Source organism: Monocercomonoides exilis (genome assembly GCF_001643675.1).
Source record: "Monocercomonoides exilis strain PA203 chromosome Unknown scaffold74-111510, whole genome shotgun sequence".
Taxonomy (NCBI): domain Eukaryota; phylum Preaxostyla; order Oxymonadida; family Polymastigidae; genus Monocercomonoides; species Monocercomonoides exilis.
In genome coordinates this window covers 94571-111510 of record NW_027150619.1, presented here as the reverse complement: position 1 = coordinate 111510, position 16940 = coordinate 94571, and the positions used below count along the sequence as shown (strand labels likewise).

Below are 16940 nucleotides of genomic sequence, written 5' to 3'. Positions count from 1 at the left end.
TACGCTTCAAACTTAATGCGAAAACATTATCCACCGTATCTCGAGTATAAATTCTGCTTCTGTAGTCGAAACGCAAAAATGAAGTGACGTTCTTATCGTCCAACGGAATAGCTTCATTTCCTTTAATTTCGCAAAATGCTTCATAAACTTTTAGAACCCATTCATGTCTTTTGAGGGTTGATTCGTAGGAAATAGCACTTAGCTCATTAAATACATAAAGTTCTTCAGCCGACAAGGATTTGATCTTCCTCATTGTATCTCATTCATTCACAGCACGATTAACTATCGGTGTGAGTGCTGGACTAGAAATCTTTTCACAACCTTCAGATGTTATTTGTTTCGTTTCTTCATACAAGTTTGACACTCTTGAATAGTCAAACAAACTGTATCTTACATGCTTCAATTCCAAAACAAGGAGCTTTAAAGATTCAATTTGAATGAATATTCATTCTCTTCATCATGACCGTCAGATAGCTGCATTGAATCCTTTTGTTTTTCCTTCTCCAGTTTGTCTCAAAGATTCATCTATCCCCATTTCTTGCACAATGGCTTTCATTTCTGAGTTTAAATCTGGATCAAATGGCTTCTTAAACATCTAATTTTGAATCCTCTTTGGAGAAGGAACTACGATACACTCAATTGAACCCACAAATTACTCACAATCCATTCCTTCGAAACGAAGAAATCCTCTTATGCACTCGACATTCATTGGAAATGGACGGAAATACAGAGTTTCATCGTAAGTAAAATAAATTCTGATTTCCTGTGTGTGCTTTTTAAAGTCGATGAAGAATAGTGACGAGGTTCCACCATATATTGATGAATTTTTTCGATTTGAATCCCATTTAAACCTCTTTCTAGAAAAGCAGGACGCATTTTGACTCTGCTGAGTGATATGTTTTGTTCCTCCAGTTCTTTTGATATGTTGATAAAATTTTATGTCTCATTTTCTTTCTTTTTTTTTAAAAAAATTCATCTTTTGTTTTAAATCTTCAGTTTTTTTCATTTCATTTTTAAAAAACAAAGAATTCCTTGAGATAATTGATATTTTTTTTTCTCAGAAAAAATGAACAAGTTTCGTAATATTTGCGTGTGATGCGTGATAAAACAAAAATCTTTTGGCATGTGATTTCCGAATCCACATCATCATCATCCAAATATTTTCGACTATTCATTTTTTTATCTTCTTCTTTTTCTTCTTCACTTTCATCTTCCACTTTTCTTCGTTTGAGTCCGCATTCTTAAATGAATCCTTTTCTCTCTTCCTTCTTTGTGCTTTCATTTTCGCTTTCTTCTTCGCTGCTCGTTCCTTCTTCCATTTCTGAGACAAAGACTGAATGGTCATTGTCAACACGTTTAACTTTTGTCGACAATTCTCCTAGCCACGCTTCCTTTACTATTTTATTGGTATCCTGAATCGTGGCATGAGGGATCATGTCATATTCGCCATCTGCATCGTCATATATAATTTCATACGATTCTTTCACTTTATGTAAATGAAAACAAAAAGGAAAAGAAGATTAATTATTTATAAAGATAAAAAAAAGTTTTCATTTTTCATCTTCATAGCTATTCATAACTGACCTTATTAACATTTCTTACTCGTCAGTTTGGTTAGATATGCAATCTTCTTCTTCCTGCATATATTTATTTATTTATTTTTTAACAGAATTCCCTCATTTCATTTTTAGATCAGTTATTGTTAATTTTTGGAAAAACAGAATTGAAAAATAACAAAGTTAAAAATTGAGTATTCTTTTATTTTGATTTGTCAAAATTTTTATGAAAAGTTCCTTTGTTTCATTTTCAAATCAAATTAAAATTTTATTTTTCTATCACATTTCTGTTCACACTCACGAAACTTAACTAAAATGGAAATATAAACATTGTTGAAATATTGTTTTCATAACATCGAAATCAAGTGATTGGGAAAAGAAAATTGATTGAAATATGAAATTTTTATTCTATTTGAAAATTAAACAAAAGGAACTTTAATTAATCACATTTTCCATAATATGGAAAATGTGATTAATAAGATAACTATATTGAATCTGATGAAGATTTTGGAGCAGGAGATTGGGCAAGCGCTTTTGAATATGAGCCTTAGATATTTTTCTTATTTGAATAATATCATTTTAATATGTTTTTTCATATTTTCTAAGCTTTTAAAAACAATTCTGTCACGTTTTCAATAAAAATTCAAAAATTTGTTTTCAATCAATAAAATTTTTTAAAGAAATTACACCACCAAAACATTTCAGCAATTTTAAATACAAAAAATATATCTATAATATAAATAACATTATAAAATAATTATTCAAATTTGAACGCTCTAAGACATCCGTATTATGCTTGTTTGCGCGCAAATAAGTGTGTGTTTGTAAATTGAAGAAGAAAAAGAGAGCCCATAACAATATATCTGGAGTATTTGAAGCGGGCTTATCTTGGACAGAGTGCATCAGGGATGCTGCAGGCAGGGCAGAAGGAGTGCGCAGCGGAACGGCGGGAGGCGGCGTGGGTCGGGGAGAAAGACGAAGCAGTGAGCACGATTCAAGCGCTTGCTGAGCATTCTCGGCTCACGCTGGTCTGTGTGATTCCGCCATTTTCTTTTGTGGTGCGGGACGCGTCCGGGAAAGCAAACACCGCCACGCTCGGGTGTCTGAACCGGTGCACGTGCAGGGTGGGGAGAGGGAGTTTTGCATTCACCTTTCATTTGTCATCACGCGGCTGTGCCGGGTGCCGTGCTTCAACCCCCTGTCGTGGCAGCGGGGTTCACAGGGCGAGCTGGCAGCGGTGGTGGACGGGTATTTGGCGCAGAAGATGCAGCCGGTAGGCAGTTTGGGGCGAGGAGAAAAGGAGGAATTGGGAGAGGTGCAGCAGCAGGCGCTGAGCGAAACGACTGTGTGCATCCTGTGCCAGCAGCGGCTTGAGCGGAGGCAGCGGCTGAGCTTCTGCCGGTATGGGTGCGGGCTGAGTGTCCATTGGGGGTGCATTTTGTTGTGGCAGTGCTTCCACAAAGGGGCAGGGCTTGCTGTGTGCTGCCCGTACTGCGGGGCAGCGTGGGATCCGTATGAGAAGAAGGCAGCGCGGGGTGGGCCGTCGCCGTTTGTGCATGGAAACACGAGGTGCAGTGTGTGCGGGATGGCGCCGATCAAAGGGCCGGAGCTGAGGTGCAGTGTGTGCCGGGGTTTGGGATGTGTGTGCCGTGCTTCAAAAGCGGGGCGCACGGGCAGCACACGCTTTTGTGCCGGGACTGGGCAGAGGGCGAGGCGCGGGTGATTGAGGCAGCGAAAGGGAAGGGGAGAGGGGCAGGGCCGGAGCGGGCATTTCCGCTGACAGCAGAGCTGATTTCGAAGGTGTTTGACTATGTGCATCCGCCGCCGTCGGACGAGACGCAGGCGCCGTCGTCAGACACGCGAGCTTTGCCAAGCGGGGTGCGGGACGAGTGCATGCTGTGCCGGCAGGCGCTCTTGGGGAAAGGGGGAGCGGGAGGGAAAGCAGAGGAAGCGGGAAGGAAGGGGCATCGCTGCGGCAGCTGGCGTGCGGCCATGTGTTCCACTCGGAGTGCATTGACCGGAGGCTGATGGTGCGGGACGAATGCCCGATGGACCACGAAGCAGCGATCGAATACAGCCATCTTGGAGAGAGCAGCAGCCGAAGCGCAAGTGATGGTGGGGGCAGGGAAAGGGAAGGGCGCAGGCGCAGCTGATTGGAGCAAAGGAGGAGGAGGAGGAGAAGAAGAAGGGATGAGCGAGCAGCAACAGGCAGTGTTTGTGCAGCATCCGCAATCGAGAGGATGGGGCAGCAGCAGTCTGCCTCGGATAATCCCTGGGGGTTCATCAATGTCTCTGGCAGGCACGTCATCAGCGCTGCAGGAGGCATCTGAAGGCGAGTGGAGCGGCGTGTGGGATGGTGGAAGGGGAGGCACTTTGGTGGACCCAGCACTGCTGGCGGACTCGGTGCCTTCTTCGCCATCTTCGTCGCCTTCGACGTCGCCTTCTCTTTCATCTTTGTTCTCGCACTCTTTTGAGCTGTTTCCGCCATCGTCTGCACTTGCCCTGCGCGACCCATTTCTGGCACGGCGGGATGTGTTTGGGCGAGGGTGAGGCAGGGTGTGTGCGTGAAGCAGGCACCGAAAGGGAAGGTGGCAAAGGGATGGACGCTGAGCAGGCAGGCGGGAGAAGAGGCTGGAAGGCGCAGGAGCGGAGAGAGATGGGAGCAAAGGCCGAAGCAGGAGCCGAAGCAGGAGCCGAAGCAGGAGCAGGAGCAGAGAAAAGAGGAGGAAAGGAAGGAAGGGGGCAGGTGTTGGATATGAATCAAAAGGGAAAGCAGAGGAAAGGAAGGGAAGCGCAGAAAAGAGGTGGGGCAATACGCGTGGTGGCACAGGATCGTGTGGAAAGGGGAGATTTGGAGGTGCACAGAACAGAATGGGAGGAGTGGCACGAGAAGAAAAGAAAGGATTGGAAGGGGAAATGGAGGAGACAGCAGGGGAAAGGGGAGAGCTGGCAAGAGATGGTGGAAAAGTGGATGAAAGAGAAGAGGGAGGAGGAGATGGAAGAGGAGAAGGAGGAGGAGGAGGAAGGAGAGAAATGAAAGAGGAAGAGGAGGAGGAAGAAGAGGAAAAAGGAGCAGGGCATGGAGTGGGGAGAGAAAAGAAGGATCAGGAGAGGCACTCAGAGAGCAGAAAGGGGGAAGAGAAGAAGAGGAAGAAGAAACAGAAGCAAAAGCAGAAGCAGAAGAAGAGGTTTGAAGAGGTTGGGATTGAAAGCAGGGCATTTGGAAAAGCAAAGCAGCAAGGAATTGGGCTTTTGTTGCGAGGCAGGCTGATTGAAGGGCAGGGGAAAGGAGAGGCAGGAGACTGGAAGGGAGGAGCAGGGAAGTGGAGCAGCAGGAGTCAGGCTCCGGGGTCCAAGAAGGAGCAACCATTTCTCCGTTTGGCAATGGGAAAGACGAGCCGAGGAGCACAGTGCCTGCTGTGCGGTTGCTGAGCACTCCGAGGAGCACAAGACTGGGGTGCTCAGGGTGGAGCCCTGCACCGACAGCGAAACAGGGTGTTGGGGCGTTGAAGGGCTTGCCGAGCGGTATTGATGGAGTGGGTGGATCAGGGAGAACTGAAAGAGGGGTTGAAAGGAGGGGGTTGAAAGAGCAAAAGGCAGGGACGGTGGTGGAGGAGAGGGAGCTGGGCAGGGCGAAGACGGACAGGGGAAAGGGGGATGTCAGGAAGCTGAGCAGCATGCAGACAGAAATGTCTCCGGCGATTATTCGGGGATTGTTCCACTTTTTGTTGGGAAAGCAGCGAGGGCGGGATGGGAAGGTGCGAGGGGAGAGGAAAGGGGAGAGCAGAAGGAAGGGAGAGGAAGAAGGGGAGAAGGCTTTGAGGGAGGAGAGGAGAGAGAAAGCCAGCAGAAGAAAGAAAGAAGAAGAGATTGAAGAAGAGAATGAAGAGGAGATTGATGTGAATGTGGGAGAAGGAGATGGTTGGGGAGGAGGATGGAGAAAAGACAGGCAGAGCATAATTGTTGAAGCAGGAAAGTGTGAGCACAGAAAGGAGAGGAAAGAGGAAGGAGCATCGACAGCAGTGACAGCTGCTCCCTTTCCATTGCCGTTTGGAAAGTCGTCTGAGGAAGGATATCAGGAAGAAGCCCAGGCAGGCAAAAGGCGGGAGCTGGAGGCCTGCTTGGGTGGTTTGGGTGGATGTGGTGAGTCTGGAGGGAAGCGGCCAAAGGTGGAGAGGTGTTTGGGGCAGGATGAGGGAGAGTGGGGTTTTGAGGGGCAGCACGGCCAGATCCGGCAGGGCAGGACAGTGCAGTTGCATTGCGGCGGAGAGAGTGCATTTGTTGGAGGAAGCATGCAGCAGAGACAATGGCTGGGCGGTGCAGAGCAGAAGAGAGGGAAAGAGGCAGAAAGAGCATGGAAGCGGCCGAAATCGCAGGGGATGCGGGTCTGTGGGAGGAAAGCGGGAGTGTGGCGATTGATGGGGTGGATGCAGAGCATGGCAAGGAGAGGCCAATGGGTGGGGTGGGAGAACGGTTGGGTGGAGGAGGCCGGCCGCTGCGGTGGCTTCGTGGCTTGCCCCGAAACAGGTCGGCACTGCCATGGTCGACGCCTTCCAGCTTGGCAGCCTTGAATTCCGCAGGTGCTGCTGTGGGTGAGCGTTCTTTGGTTTGTGCTCCATTGCATGACGCGCAAGCTGAGGCACCGCCGCATTTATTGCCCGACATCTCATCAGCACAGCATGGGCCTGTTGCTGGCAGGAAGGATGGGCGCAGGAGAATGGAAGTGCAAGTGGAGGAGTCGGGAGATGGGAGCTTCTGCTCCGGCACACAGACAGCACAGATGCCTCAGCGAAGAAGGGGAGGGTTGGGGAGCAGCATGCTGGCAGCATCAACTGGGCCAGGCGCGCCGGCCACAACTCCAGTGGAAGAAGTGGAGGATGGGATGGAGATGTTGTGGAAGGAGGAAGGAGGAGGGGACTTTGGAGCGAAAGAAGGAAAAGGAGGGGAAAGAGGAAGGAGAGATTGGAAGAGGAGGAGGAGAGAGAGAAAGATCTGAGGTATTGCCGTTGGGGCACAGAGAATGGAGCAAGGCAGACGATGGAGACTCGGTTGTTGTGGAAGAAAGCGATGGGAGAGAAGGGTGCTTGAGCGAGGGCGCGAGAGCAGGACTCGGATTGGCCAGGCTGAGTGGGGATGGGGCTGGCGAGTCGGAGAGTGTTCTGCCACTGATGCAGCACACGGTGCAGGGTGTGGATGCTGTGTTGCACAACGCTGGCGAAGCAATTGGAGCGGAAGCAGGAGCTGGATGTCTGGCCTCGTCTAACAATTCGCCAAAGGGGAGCATGCTTCGAGCAGCTTTCAGCAGTCATCATTTGCTTCACTGGTGGAGAAAAGCGGCTCAGCTGCGGATGCAGGTGCATTTGGTGAGCAACATCTGTGCGTGACAGGCTGCGGTGAAGAGCGCGTTCTGGAAGTGGGAGCATTTGGAGAAGAGAGAGGAGGAGAAAGAGGAGGAGGAGAAGTAGAAGGGCAGAGCAGGGTGAGAGGAATGGGAGATAGAAAGGCAGCTTGTCCTGTGTCTGCTCTGGGCACAGCTGATCGGCAGAAGCGGGCGAAGCAGACGAAGCAAACCGGATCGCAGACACCTGGAAGAAAGGGGCCAAGCAGCTTGCACCTGCTTGCAGACGAGGTGTGCCGGGTTCCACCGCTCATTCAGATGCGCCAGCTTCTCCGCACCCCTCGCACAGTCTTCTCAAAACGCTTTCTTCCCCTTCGCTTTCGCCTTCTTCGTCGTCGATACTGCCGCTGGCCAATGCACAGGGTGCTGGAGATCTGAGTGTTGTGGGCAGAATGGTTGGGTTGGAGCGAAGCAAGTGAGCATTTCGAATGTGTTTTTATTCTGTTTATATTTTTTTATTTTTGCATTTTTGCATTTGTATTTTTGTTGCAGGGCATCTGCCAAAACAAAAAGTGAAAAAAAATGAAAAGAAAAGAAAAGAAATATCTGCATTTTTATGTTTTCTTTTCCTAAAATGCCTTCAAATCAAATGGGATTTCTGCAAATGCTAAAAACAAAAGCAAAGCATGGAAGGCAACTCAAAATTCTAATATGAAGACAGTTCAGAGAAACGCCTGCTGGCGCCACTCGACAAAGCACAGCACTTTCTCTGCTTGCGCGAAAAACACGACTTCTGAAATTCTCCCTTCTCTCCTCTTCCCTCTTTCAAATCACCCTTTTCTTTCTTCCCCAAAGTCCTCTTCTCCTCCTCCTCCTCCTCCTTCTTCTTCTTCTCTTCCTCCTCCTCCTCCATCATCAATGCCCTGTCTGCTCCTGCTGCTTCCGCTCCCAACCCATGGAGAGCTCAAATCCACCCCGCCTTCCCCTCTGCTCTGCTTTTCTTCTGTCGCTCCCTCTTCCCTCATCTCTTCCATTTCCTTCTCCTTCTCCTTCCTCTCGCCTCCCGGGTGTTCTGCCCCAAGCAGCGCCGGTGCTGCTGCCAGCGACGAACCCCGCCATCCGCCGCCTTCGCATACCGCCTCTCCATCTGCACCCCCGCCGCCTCCACCACACCCCAAACACCACTGCCACCCCACCACACACGCCCCGCACACAATCGGCACCAGCACAAACGCCACATCACCTGCTCCCCGCTGCCTGCTGCGCCCTGTGCTTCATTGCTGCTTGTGCCATTTGTGCTGTTCGTGCTGTTCGTGCTGTTGCCCACACACTTGTTCCGCGCCAGCTGCTGTTCTGCTGCCGCCTCTTCCTCGCTCTCCGGCACAAAGCACAGCGGACTCTTCACACTCGGAATCCGGCTGCACAACCCTCGCGAGTTCTCGTAATACCCCGACTCGCACCCCGCCGACACGCACCCTGTCTCGCAGAACTCCCCGTCGCCTCGTCCACCCCGCGCCCCAGCACCCGGTGCGCCTCCCTTCTGCTCTCATCTCTCGCACACCGAAGTCGATTGTGCCGTCAACGATGAAAATGAAGTGGATGAAGTGGATGAATTGAGTTGCGTGAAGTGTGCTTGATGTGCTGCCTCTCCTCCTCCTCCTCCTCTGCCGCTGCCTCTGCCTCTGCCAAGCCGCCCGGCTGCGCATTCTGCTGTCTCTCGCACCTCCCACCTCGCCAGCCGCTCCATCCCCTGCCCCACCCCCACCGCCACCCGCAGCCGCTCATCCACCTCCATCGCCAAAGGCGTCACTGAACACAGCACCACCACATCCGCCCCACACACCTTCAGCTCCAGCGACTCTGCCTCTTCCCCAACCCCAAAGCTCAGCGTGTCCTCCATCCCCACGACACCGTCTGCCCCTCCCGCAGCAGCCTCGCCGGCAGCATCCCCTCCGCGTTCTCCCCATACTTCGCTGCTGCAAGCGCCCGCACCTCCTCCTCGTCCACCGCTCCCCCTCCGCTGAACGACCCCACATCCACATCCCCCTCTGCATCTGTCGGGTCTGCCCCTATCACCGCCACCTTCGCCAGGTGCCGCTCCGCAATGTGCTTCACAAACTGCCCACATACCCCTCCGCAAAGCCCGTCGCTCACCACCATCACATGCTCCGCATCAAACAGCCTCTCCCCGCCCCACTCCACCGACGCCGCCCACTTCCCAAACAGGTCGCTCTCCTCCCTGTTCAGCGCATACACCCGCGTCCACACACGCTCCCGCCGCACCGCCCCGTCTCCACTCCCCTCCTCCCGCACCTCCTCCTCGCTCAGCCACTTCTCTTTCTTCTTCTGCGTCTCATACTCCACCGCCTCCACCCCGCCGTCTCCTGCCAGCCCCTCTGCCACAAGCATGTTCCCCATGCTCTTCACAAACCTCTCCCGCCCATACAGCGGATACTCCCCCGGAAACAGCACATGCAGCAGCCCCCGCCCCAGCCCTGCTGACCCCGTGTTCCCGCGCACATCCACCACAACACGCACCTTCCCTGCCTCTCCTTCCCTTTTCTCCCCCTTCTCCCCCTTCTCCCCTTCCTCCCGCAGCCACCGCAGAGTCTCAAACACACTCGCCACAAACTGCTTCTCGTCTTCAGGGCTGAACGAGTCCACATTCAACACCCCAATCCGCTCCGATTCAACATAATATGCGCTGAACGCCTCGCTCTCATACAGCACTGTCACATCCTCCTCTTCCGCCTCACTGCCTCCACCTGCTGCATTTTCCCCTCTTTTCCACACCAATCCAATGCCATCTCTCTGCTCCCCAACGCTCCTCCTCTTGCCTCCTGCTCCTGCCTCTCGCCCTTCACCTGAAATGTTCAGTAGCGCATGCTCGTTGCCTCCTCGCCTGATCCTCAGCCGGGGCAGTCGCTGCTTCGTCACCCTGTATTTCCCGTTGCTCCCTGTTCCCCAGCCTCCGCTCCTCCGCTCCTTGATGACAAGCGCTGATCCTCCGCCTTCCCCAAACTGCGTGGTGTTCAGATGGTTCTGCGCCCTTCCCCTGTGCTGCCGCAGTCCCGCAGTGCTGCTGTGCCCAAACGCCTGCGCCCCACGCTTCCCTGCTCCAAAAGCACTTTCTCGGAAAACCGCACGTTCGCTGCTGCGTTAGTCGCTCCCCGGCCTCTGTGGCCCTGCTGAGCCTGACTCCTCGTGAAGTTCAGCCTGCCAAACGCATGCCCCATCAGCGTCTGCCGCGTGATCTCCCGCAGCTTCCTCTGCTGCCTCCGCTCGCTTTCCCCAACAACTGCCCTTGCAGCCCCGCTCTCCCCTGCCCCTGTGCTGCGCACCCCAATTCGACAAGGCTGCTGCCTGCTTGCTGCCTCCGCCCTGCGTGTCTGTCCCGTTCGCACTCTCCTTCAGCGGGCACAGCCGCGTGATGTCGTAGATGTCCGCCCCCGACATCCCGTACATCATCCAGCTCGTCTCCCGCACCGCCCCCTCCACATACCGCACCCGGATCGTGTCCGACTCCGGCCTCCTGAACAGCCCCGCCAGCCGATACGAGAAATACATCTGCAGCGCTGCATTCACCCGCGCTGCCCGGCTCCGCGACATCATCACGTTCTCGTCTGCCCACCGCGCGATCGTCTCCCACGGCTCCTCCGCCCTGTACCCTGCCCCGTCGTACGAGATGTTCACAACCGCGCAGTCCCGGATGTCCTCCACCAGCCCCCGATACAGGCACGCCTCAAACAGCGACTCCATCGCCCCCGGCACCGCATACACCGCCCGCGGCTGCCCCGTCTCCTCCTCATACGCAATCTCAAACGAGTACGGGCTGAAGTACCCGTAGTAGTTGTAGCACGGCATCGTGTACATCGTGTGCGGATCCTTCAGCCGCGACAGCGCTGCCCCAACATCCATGTGCTTCTTGTACCCGCTCCGGTACTGCACCTCCCCGATCCGCTCCAGCTCCCCCACCACGTCGAACGACAGCCCGCTGTACGGCGCCGGCAGCGCCAGCACCCGGTCCCGCAGCGCATATCCCTCCAGATACTTCTTCACCGTCTCCACCAGCTCCCCGAGCTCCTCCACCTGCACACAGCACAGCGCGCCGCAAACATCCATTTTGGTGCATCAGACAGCAGACACACTTCCCGCTGAACAGCCACAAACCAAAAACTCAAAAAAATAGAACACAAACCGGATAGTTGTCCAGGCACTCCGCCAGGTACGACGCCGCCACAAACTCTGTCGCATTGATGTCGCAGTAGCGGCACTGCACTGCGGCTGCCAGCCACACCAACGCCAAATACATCCTGCTGCAGAAAATTCTCTTTGCTGAATCGCTTGATATATTTTTATGGGCAAGTGACGCAAAAAATGAAGAAAATATTTGAATAATAATTTTGTTGAAGTGCAAATCTCCCTTGCCACACTTTTCAATTTTCCTTCCATTTTTCTGCACCATGTAATTGTGCAGGCCTTGTTTTTGTTTTCGATTGTGAATAACTTCACAATAAAGAAAAATAAAATAAAGCATGTTTGGAGAAATAGGAGGTCCGCATGCAGCAGAGATGAGCCATTGGTGCACTGCTTTGTGCGACCAAGCACTGCAGCTGCATCGACAGAAGCTTGCTCTTCGCCCCCAAGTTCGCCTTTTCTCATCATCCTCTGATAATCAAAAGAAAAACCACACACACCCCCCACGACAATCCATCAGCATCCGTCCTTCCGGGCATCTCCATTTTTTTGGTGTCTTTGGCCGCGATTCTCTCATGGCTGCAAGTTGCACAACAAGACTGTTTCTCATTAGCCCTTTCTTCTGCATACCTTTCCCGATTTCCCCAATCGCAAAATCAACTGCTATCATCGCGCTTCCCGTGCACAAAACCTCTCGCAAAAGCCAGAACACTCCTGCTGCAAACATGCTCCTTCCCTCCCTTTGCTTGTGGTGCGGCTGCTCAATGCTCCCAAACCGCCTCTCGCACATCATCCACAAGATGACAAAGCCTTCAAAACACCTCCAAACAGTCACCAGCCATCCCCATGCAATATTCATATGTCTCTCTCTCTCTCCCTTGTGCATTTCACATTCTTCTTCTTCTTCTTCCATCCCTCCCTTCTCGATGCTTCTTCCAGTTCCTGTGCTGCCTTCCCAGCAGATTCCCAGTTTCACCAAAAACCTCTCCTCCGCATCCCTTCTCTTCGTGCAGCCTCATCATCACAAACGCATTCTCCCTGACCGATGGACAAATCCCATCACGCTCAGATGCCCCTGCTGGCACTTCAGCATTTCGGCCTCATCCTCCATCTGTCTTCCTTTTGTCTTCACACTGCTCATGGAAACGAACACAAAAAAAGCAAGAATGAATAAAAATCAGAAACAAATCATTTGAAAATGATGCTGAGTGAAGCGCAGACTCGTGCTGGCAAAACACGCTTTCAGCCCTCCTTTGCACCCCCCGCACACCAGCTCAACTGCATCCTCATTTATCTGTGCTTTGCCTGCCCAACGCAATCACACAGCAACAATGCCATTTCCCACCATATCCCTGTCTCACCAGCAACAACTCGTTTTTTTCTTTTTCTTTCATTTTTTTACCTTCATTGCAAAGTCATGCCCGCTCCACAAAATATCTTTGTTTTTCTCTCTCTTACTCAAAAAGACAGCCAAGGAGAAAGTGAAATTCCTTTTTCTTTCACAATCAATTTTTCCCTCACTTTTCATCATTCAACAGAGCGCAATCCTGAAACATCAAGCAAGCACAAACACTTGTCTTTTTCTGATTCATAAGAATACAGAAAAAGACAAACACAAAAGACTCTAAATATTCGAAAGGGAATTAAAAGTGAACAATTTCAGTTTTTTATTTTGCAATCATTTTTCGTGAGAAAATCCTCCAGCGCAATGTTCTTTGTGTCGTCTCTTTCGTTCCATCTTTCGCTCAAAAATAAAAAAAAATGTCTGATCTTGTTTATTGATGAGTAATATTTATTTGGCTGCTGGAAATGAGATCAACAAGAAGGAACAACAAGACAGCGCCTCCGATATTCAAGGTGTTTGCTGCTGGCTCAGACGTGATTCTCATTTTCTTCTTTGTTTTTATTTTTGTGCAACTTGGGGGCTGGCTGATGGTGCAAAACTGGATGATTTTGTGTTTTGTTGATGCTCTTGCTGTGGGTGGGGCTGCTGTGCAACGGAAATGCTGCATGGGGAACGCGATGCAGGATGCAAAAGTGGAAGAAGTGAGAGACGAGAGTTTGCTTGTTTTGCAGGAAAGAATCGGATTTTGAGCTTTGAGCCTTTTTCATTTCAATGTTTATTTTTTTGGTGCAGCGATTAACGCGCTGGAGAGGCTGACAGAAAAGCTTCAGTATTTGTGTTTTTGTGTTTGTTCATGGCGAGTTTTCAGAGGGCGGAAGTTTGGGGCAGGCGAGCTGGCTGGCATTTCGAAGGAGATGTGTGATTTGCTGTGGCGATGTGTCGGAAGGATGGAGAGTGTTCCGGCGTATATTCTGCGCAACGTGCTGCACTGCGGGAAGGTGGTGCTGAGCGCGGGAGCGGACGACAGGGTGGCAGCCAGCTATGTGCGTGCAATGGCGCTTGTTGTGGATGTGAGGTCGTATCCAGTGCAGCACCGGAGGCTGAGGTTGGAGGAGGTCCAGCTGACGGCGCAAGAAAAAAGGCACGTGAAATCACCGCGCGGGAAGGAGAAGCAGCAGACGAAGACGGTTTTGACGTCGGATGTTGTAGGGTCGCCGCTGCTGCAAGAGGTGATTTTTGATGGGGAAGTGGTTCCGGCAGTTGTGGAGCGGATCCACGCAGCAGAAAGCGAGGAGGCGCTGAGTGCGCTGGCCAAGGTGGTGTTGGGGTTTGTGAGGATCGCAGACCAGGCGGGGCTTGCGGCGATGGTGGGGCAGCACATTCTGGACGGGATCGACACGATTCTGATGCGGTGCCAGGAGAGGGCAGGGCTGATTGATGCGGTCGAAGCGCTGCAGCTGGTGTTCGCTGCCAGGACAAACATCACCCTGATGGCGTCCAATGGGTGGGGGAAGGCATTTGAAGAGCACTGCTTCGAGGGGGTGCTGACGGAGATTGCGGTGGGGAACAAGAGCCGAGGGGTTGCGCGGGAAAAGATAAATCTGAGAGCTCCGTATTACGAAAGGGTGGTGGATGTGGAGCTCGAAGAGGGGCGTGAGAGGTTCGAGGAGGAGGATGTGGGAAAGCTGGATGATGGGGAGTCCGTGACAGAGCAGGCAGCAGACAGCGGCAGGGGCACAGAGGAAAGCAAAGGAGAGAAAGGGAGAGCAAAGAGGGAGCGAACAGGAGGCAAAGGGAACAGAAGAGGAAAGGGGGGAAAAGTGCAGCAAAGGAGAAGGAACGTCTCAAGGCGAAGTGGAAGCAGAAGGGAGGGAAAAGGAAGCAAGAGGAGGGGAGAGTGGCAGAAGTGCAGCGAAAAGAACAGCGTCTCCCATTTTGTGTGCGTTTGGAGGCGGCGTGTGCAGTTTTGTGGGAGAAGGATCATTACAGATTCAATTTGCCTGTGAAGAAGCTGGCAGGCGTGCTGGCTGAGGGCATTGCGCTTCCCGAAGGAGCAGAAGCAGAATACGTGAAGCGAAAGCAAAAGCTTATGGAGAGTGAAAAGAGCAGATTGAAGAGGGAGGGCAGCGAGATGGATGTCAACATCAGGGAAAGAGACGGTGGTGATGGCGAAGCAGAGGGAGTGTTGGAGAGCAAGCTGAACATTCCCCACATCTACAATTGCATTTATTGCCTGAATGTTTTGTTTTCTGACTGGGGTTTGACTTGCTTGTGTTGTGTTGTGTTGTGTTATGATTTTGTTGAGGCATGTTTATTCAGACACGAAGTATTATTGCGGGACAGTGCGCAAGGCTGAGGCGATGCCTGATGAACAGCTGGAAGCAATTGTGAACAAGCTGTTGCGGCTGAACAGGCATGCCCCACTGTCAAATTGCAATTTCGATTTTTCTTTTCTTTTTTCTTTCTGTAACTGCCCTCGAGCAGGTTTCCGGACAAACTGTTCTTCAGAATGTCGAGTCACTGCCTTGAAAGCATCTGCATGTTGTATCGGCAGCAGATGAAGCGGCTGTATGGCGGAGTGTTTGAGCAGCGGCTGATGGAGGAATTGGATGAGGTGGAGATGGAGATGGAGAAAGCGGCAGAGGCTGGGGGTGGAGGGGCAGACAGCGAGGAGTACATAAACATCTATTCCCAGGAGTACATGCGGTCCATCTGGGAAGAAGCGCCGTTCAGCTCCATCCGGGAGCCAGTGGTTGGGGAGTACGAGTCGGTTGCTGATTACACGCTGGACAAGATGCAACTGCTGAGAATGTCTTTTCTGGAGAGACGGACGCTGCAGTCAGACATGTCGTCGGTGTTCTGTTGCAGCAGATTGGGCTGGTTGCACGGCCGGTGGGTCAACAGAAACCTGGTGTCGGTGCGGAGGCAGCACAGCTCGTGGGCAGCGCTGCGCTTCAACCACACGCTGAGCTGTATTGCTGCAACGTGTGCTGCGCAAGATGCGAGCAGCGACGATGTGGTGACGCGGCCGTTCTTCAGGAGGCTTGTTGGGCGGCTGGTGCGCCCTTTTGCGCTTCAGGTGCCTTTTGGGGTGGGGTCGCTGTCGAGTGTCGCATACCAGCAGCACTCGCTGGAGTCTGTGCAGAGCACGATCGACCTGTTTGCGCTGGAGGTGCTGACGAATGTGGAGAAAGAGCTGGGGTTTGTGTTTGAGGAGGGTATGTTGGTGCTCTGTTTGGGCGGCTGGCTGGGAGCATGGAGCTGAACAGCCACGCGCTGTATGTGGCTGTGCAGGTCATCCGGGAGACGTGCATTGCGTTCATGAGGGCAGACCGAGAAGCGAGGGTGAAGGCAGCTGGGGTGTTGAACGCGAGCATTGCTGAGTGGAACAGGCATGGAGAAGGGAAGGAGGCAGCAGGGAGGCGGGTCTTCCTTCAAATTGCTCCGTTTGAGCTTGTTTCTGTGATTGGCGCAAATATGTGCTGGGGAGTGTATGGGCAATGCTTTGCAGCCGACTCCACAAAACATGGCAGCAGGTGGAAGCAGGTGGGTTGCTTGGAGAAGTTGGAGAAGGGAAAGAAGTTGGAGAAGTTGGAGAAGGGGAGAAGGGGAGAAGGGGGAGAAGGGGGAGAAGGGGGGGAGAAGGGGGGAGAAGGGGGAGAAGGGGGAGAAGGGGGAGAAGGGGAAGAAGGGGGAGGATGTTGGGGTTGTGCTGCTGCGTTTGGTGGATGATACGATTGAAGAGCGTGGGATTCGCGACTGTGTGGAGGCCACGCCGCAGCACAATGATGTGCAGCTGTTCTGGCGGTGCTCGGGGAGCCTGCCCTCGAAAAACCGGGTGCAGCAGGTGTCGCTCTATTCTCGCGGGAAAGTGTCCGATGTGGAGGGACTGCCATATGCAGAGTTCGTGCCGATTCCCTCGGATCCTTTGTCTGCTCCTGATCCCGAGGCTTTTCGCCAGGCGAATTACCGCATGGTTTTCCTTTTCAATGTCGCGAATTAGATGCTGGATAAAGAGTGATTGATGGGGAATTTCAGCAAACAAGGCATCATGAAATGGCATGGACATTCGAGTGTTTTGGACGTTTATTTTTCTTTTTCATAAGTCTTTATTTGCAAGCGTTTTGATTGCAATATTTTTACAATTGGTTCCACTACTGGAGTTGCATTTCAGTTGTTTCTGGAAAAGTATTTTTGTATCTTTATTTCTTTCTTTCTCGTTTGTTTGTTTGCATGTTTATTTGTTTTTGTGTTATTTTCTTGTTTTTCGCACTTTGTAAGTGTGAGTGTTTATTCTTTTTATTTTTACAAAAACATCTGTAATTTTCCGAAGGCATTCAAGCAGAAGTGTGCCTGGTCTATGTTTGTGTTTGTGTTTGCTTTTTTCTTTTTCCTTTTCCTTTTGTTTGGGCTTTTTTTGTTTGTTTGTAAAACTTCACTCAAGGCTCAACTGTATTTATCTCTGGCAACAACAAGCAATTGCCCTTTCAGTGGGAGTTCACTT

At 51.7% G+C, this 16940-nt stretch overlaps 4 protein-coding genes across 4 annotated transcripts; 3 read left to right on the top strand and 1 right to left on the bottom strand.

The window, feature by feature from the left end:
* Window positions 1–2464: 2464 nt before the first annotated feature.
* On the top strand, window positions 2465–6127 carry MONOS_18393 (uncharacterized protein; the record flags this gene model as incomplete). Its single annotated transcript, XM_067871409.1, has 7 exons — window positions 2465–2680; window positions 2767–3104; window positions 3158–3540; window positions 3652–4090; window positions 4140–4302; window positions 4401–4893; window positions 4950–6127. 7 exons carry the CDS (start codon window positions 2465–2467, stop codon window positions 6125–6127), a joined length of 3210 nt encoding a protein of 1069 aa, XP_067718749.1.
* A 51-nt stretch (window positions 6128–6178) lies between these two features.
* MONOS_18392 (uncharacterized protein) lies at window positions 6179–7332 on the top strand (the record flags this gene model as incomplete). The annotated part of the gene is made up of 2 exons (XM_067871408.1): window positions 6179–6743; window positions 6833–7332. The coding sequence occupies 2 exons, from the start codon at window positions 6179–6181 to the stop codon at window positions 7330–7332; spliced, it is 1065 nt and encodes a 354-aa protein (XP_067718748.1).
* Window positions 7333–7404: 72 nt separating this feature from the next.
* On the bottom strand, window positions 7405–12232 carry MONOS_18391 (uncharacterized protein; the record flags this gene model as incomplete). The annotated part of the gene is made up of 8 exons (XM_067871407.1): window positions 7405–8154; window positions 8226–8374; window positions 8456–8914; window positions 8971–10048; window positions 10094–10983; window positions 11093–11207; window positions 11592–12042; window positions 12121–12232. The coding sequence occupies 8 exons, from the start codon at window positions 12230–12232 to the stop codon at window positions 7725–7727; spliced, it is 3684 nt and encodes a 1227-aa protein (XP_067718747.1). The 3' UTR covers window positions 7405–7724.
* An 806-nt stretch (window positions 12233–13038) lies between these two features.
* Window positions 13039–16439, top strand: MONOS_18390 (uncharacterized protein; the record flags this gene model as incomplete). The annotated part of the gene is made up of 7 exons (XM_067871406.1): window positions 13039–13150; window positions 13229–14379; window positions 14445–14694; window positions 14756–14861; window positions 14921–15637; window positions 15706–16017; window positions 16082–16439. 7 exons carry the CDS (start codon window positions 13039–13041, stop codon window positions 16437–16439), a joined length of 3006 nt encoding a protein of 1001 aa, XP_067718746.1.
* Between the last annotated feature and the right edge of the window lie 501 nt (window positions 16440–16940).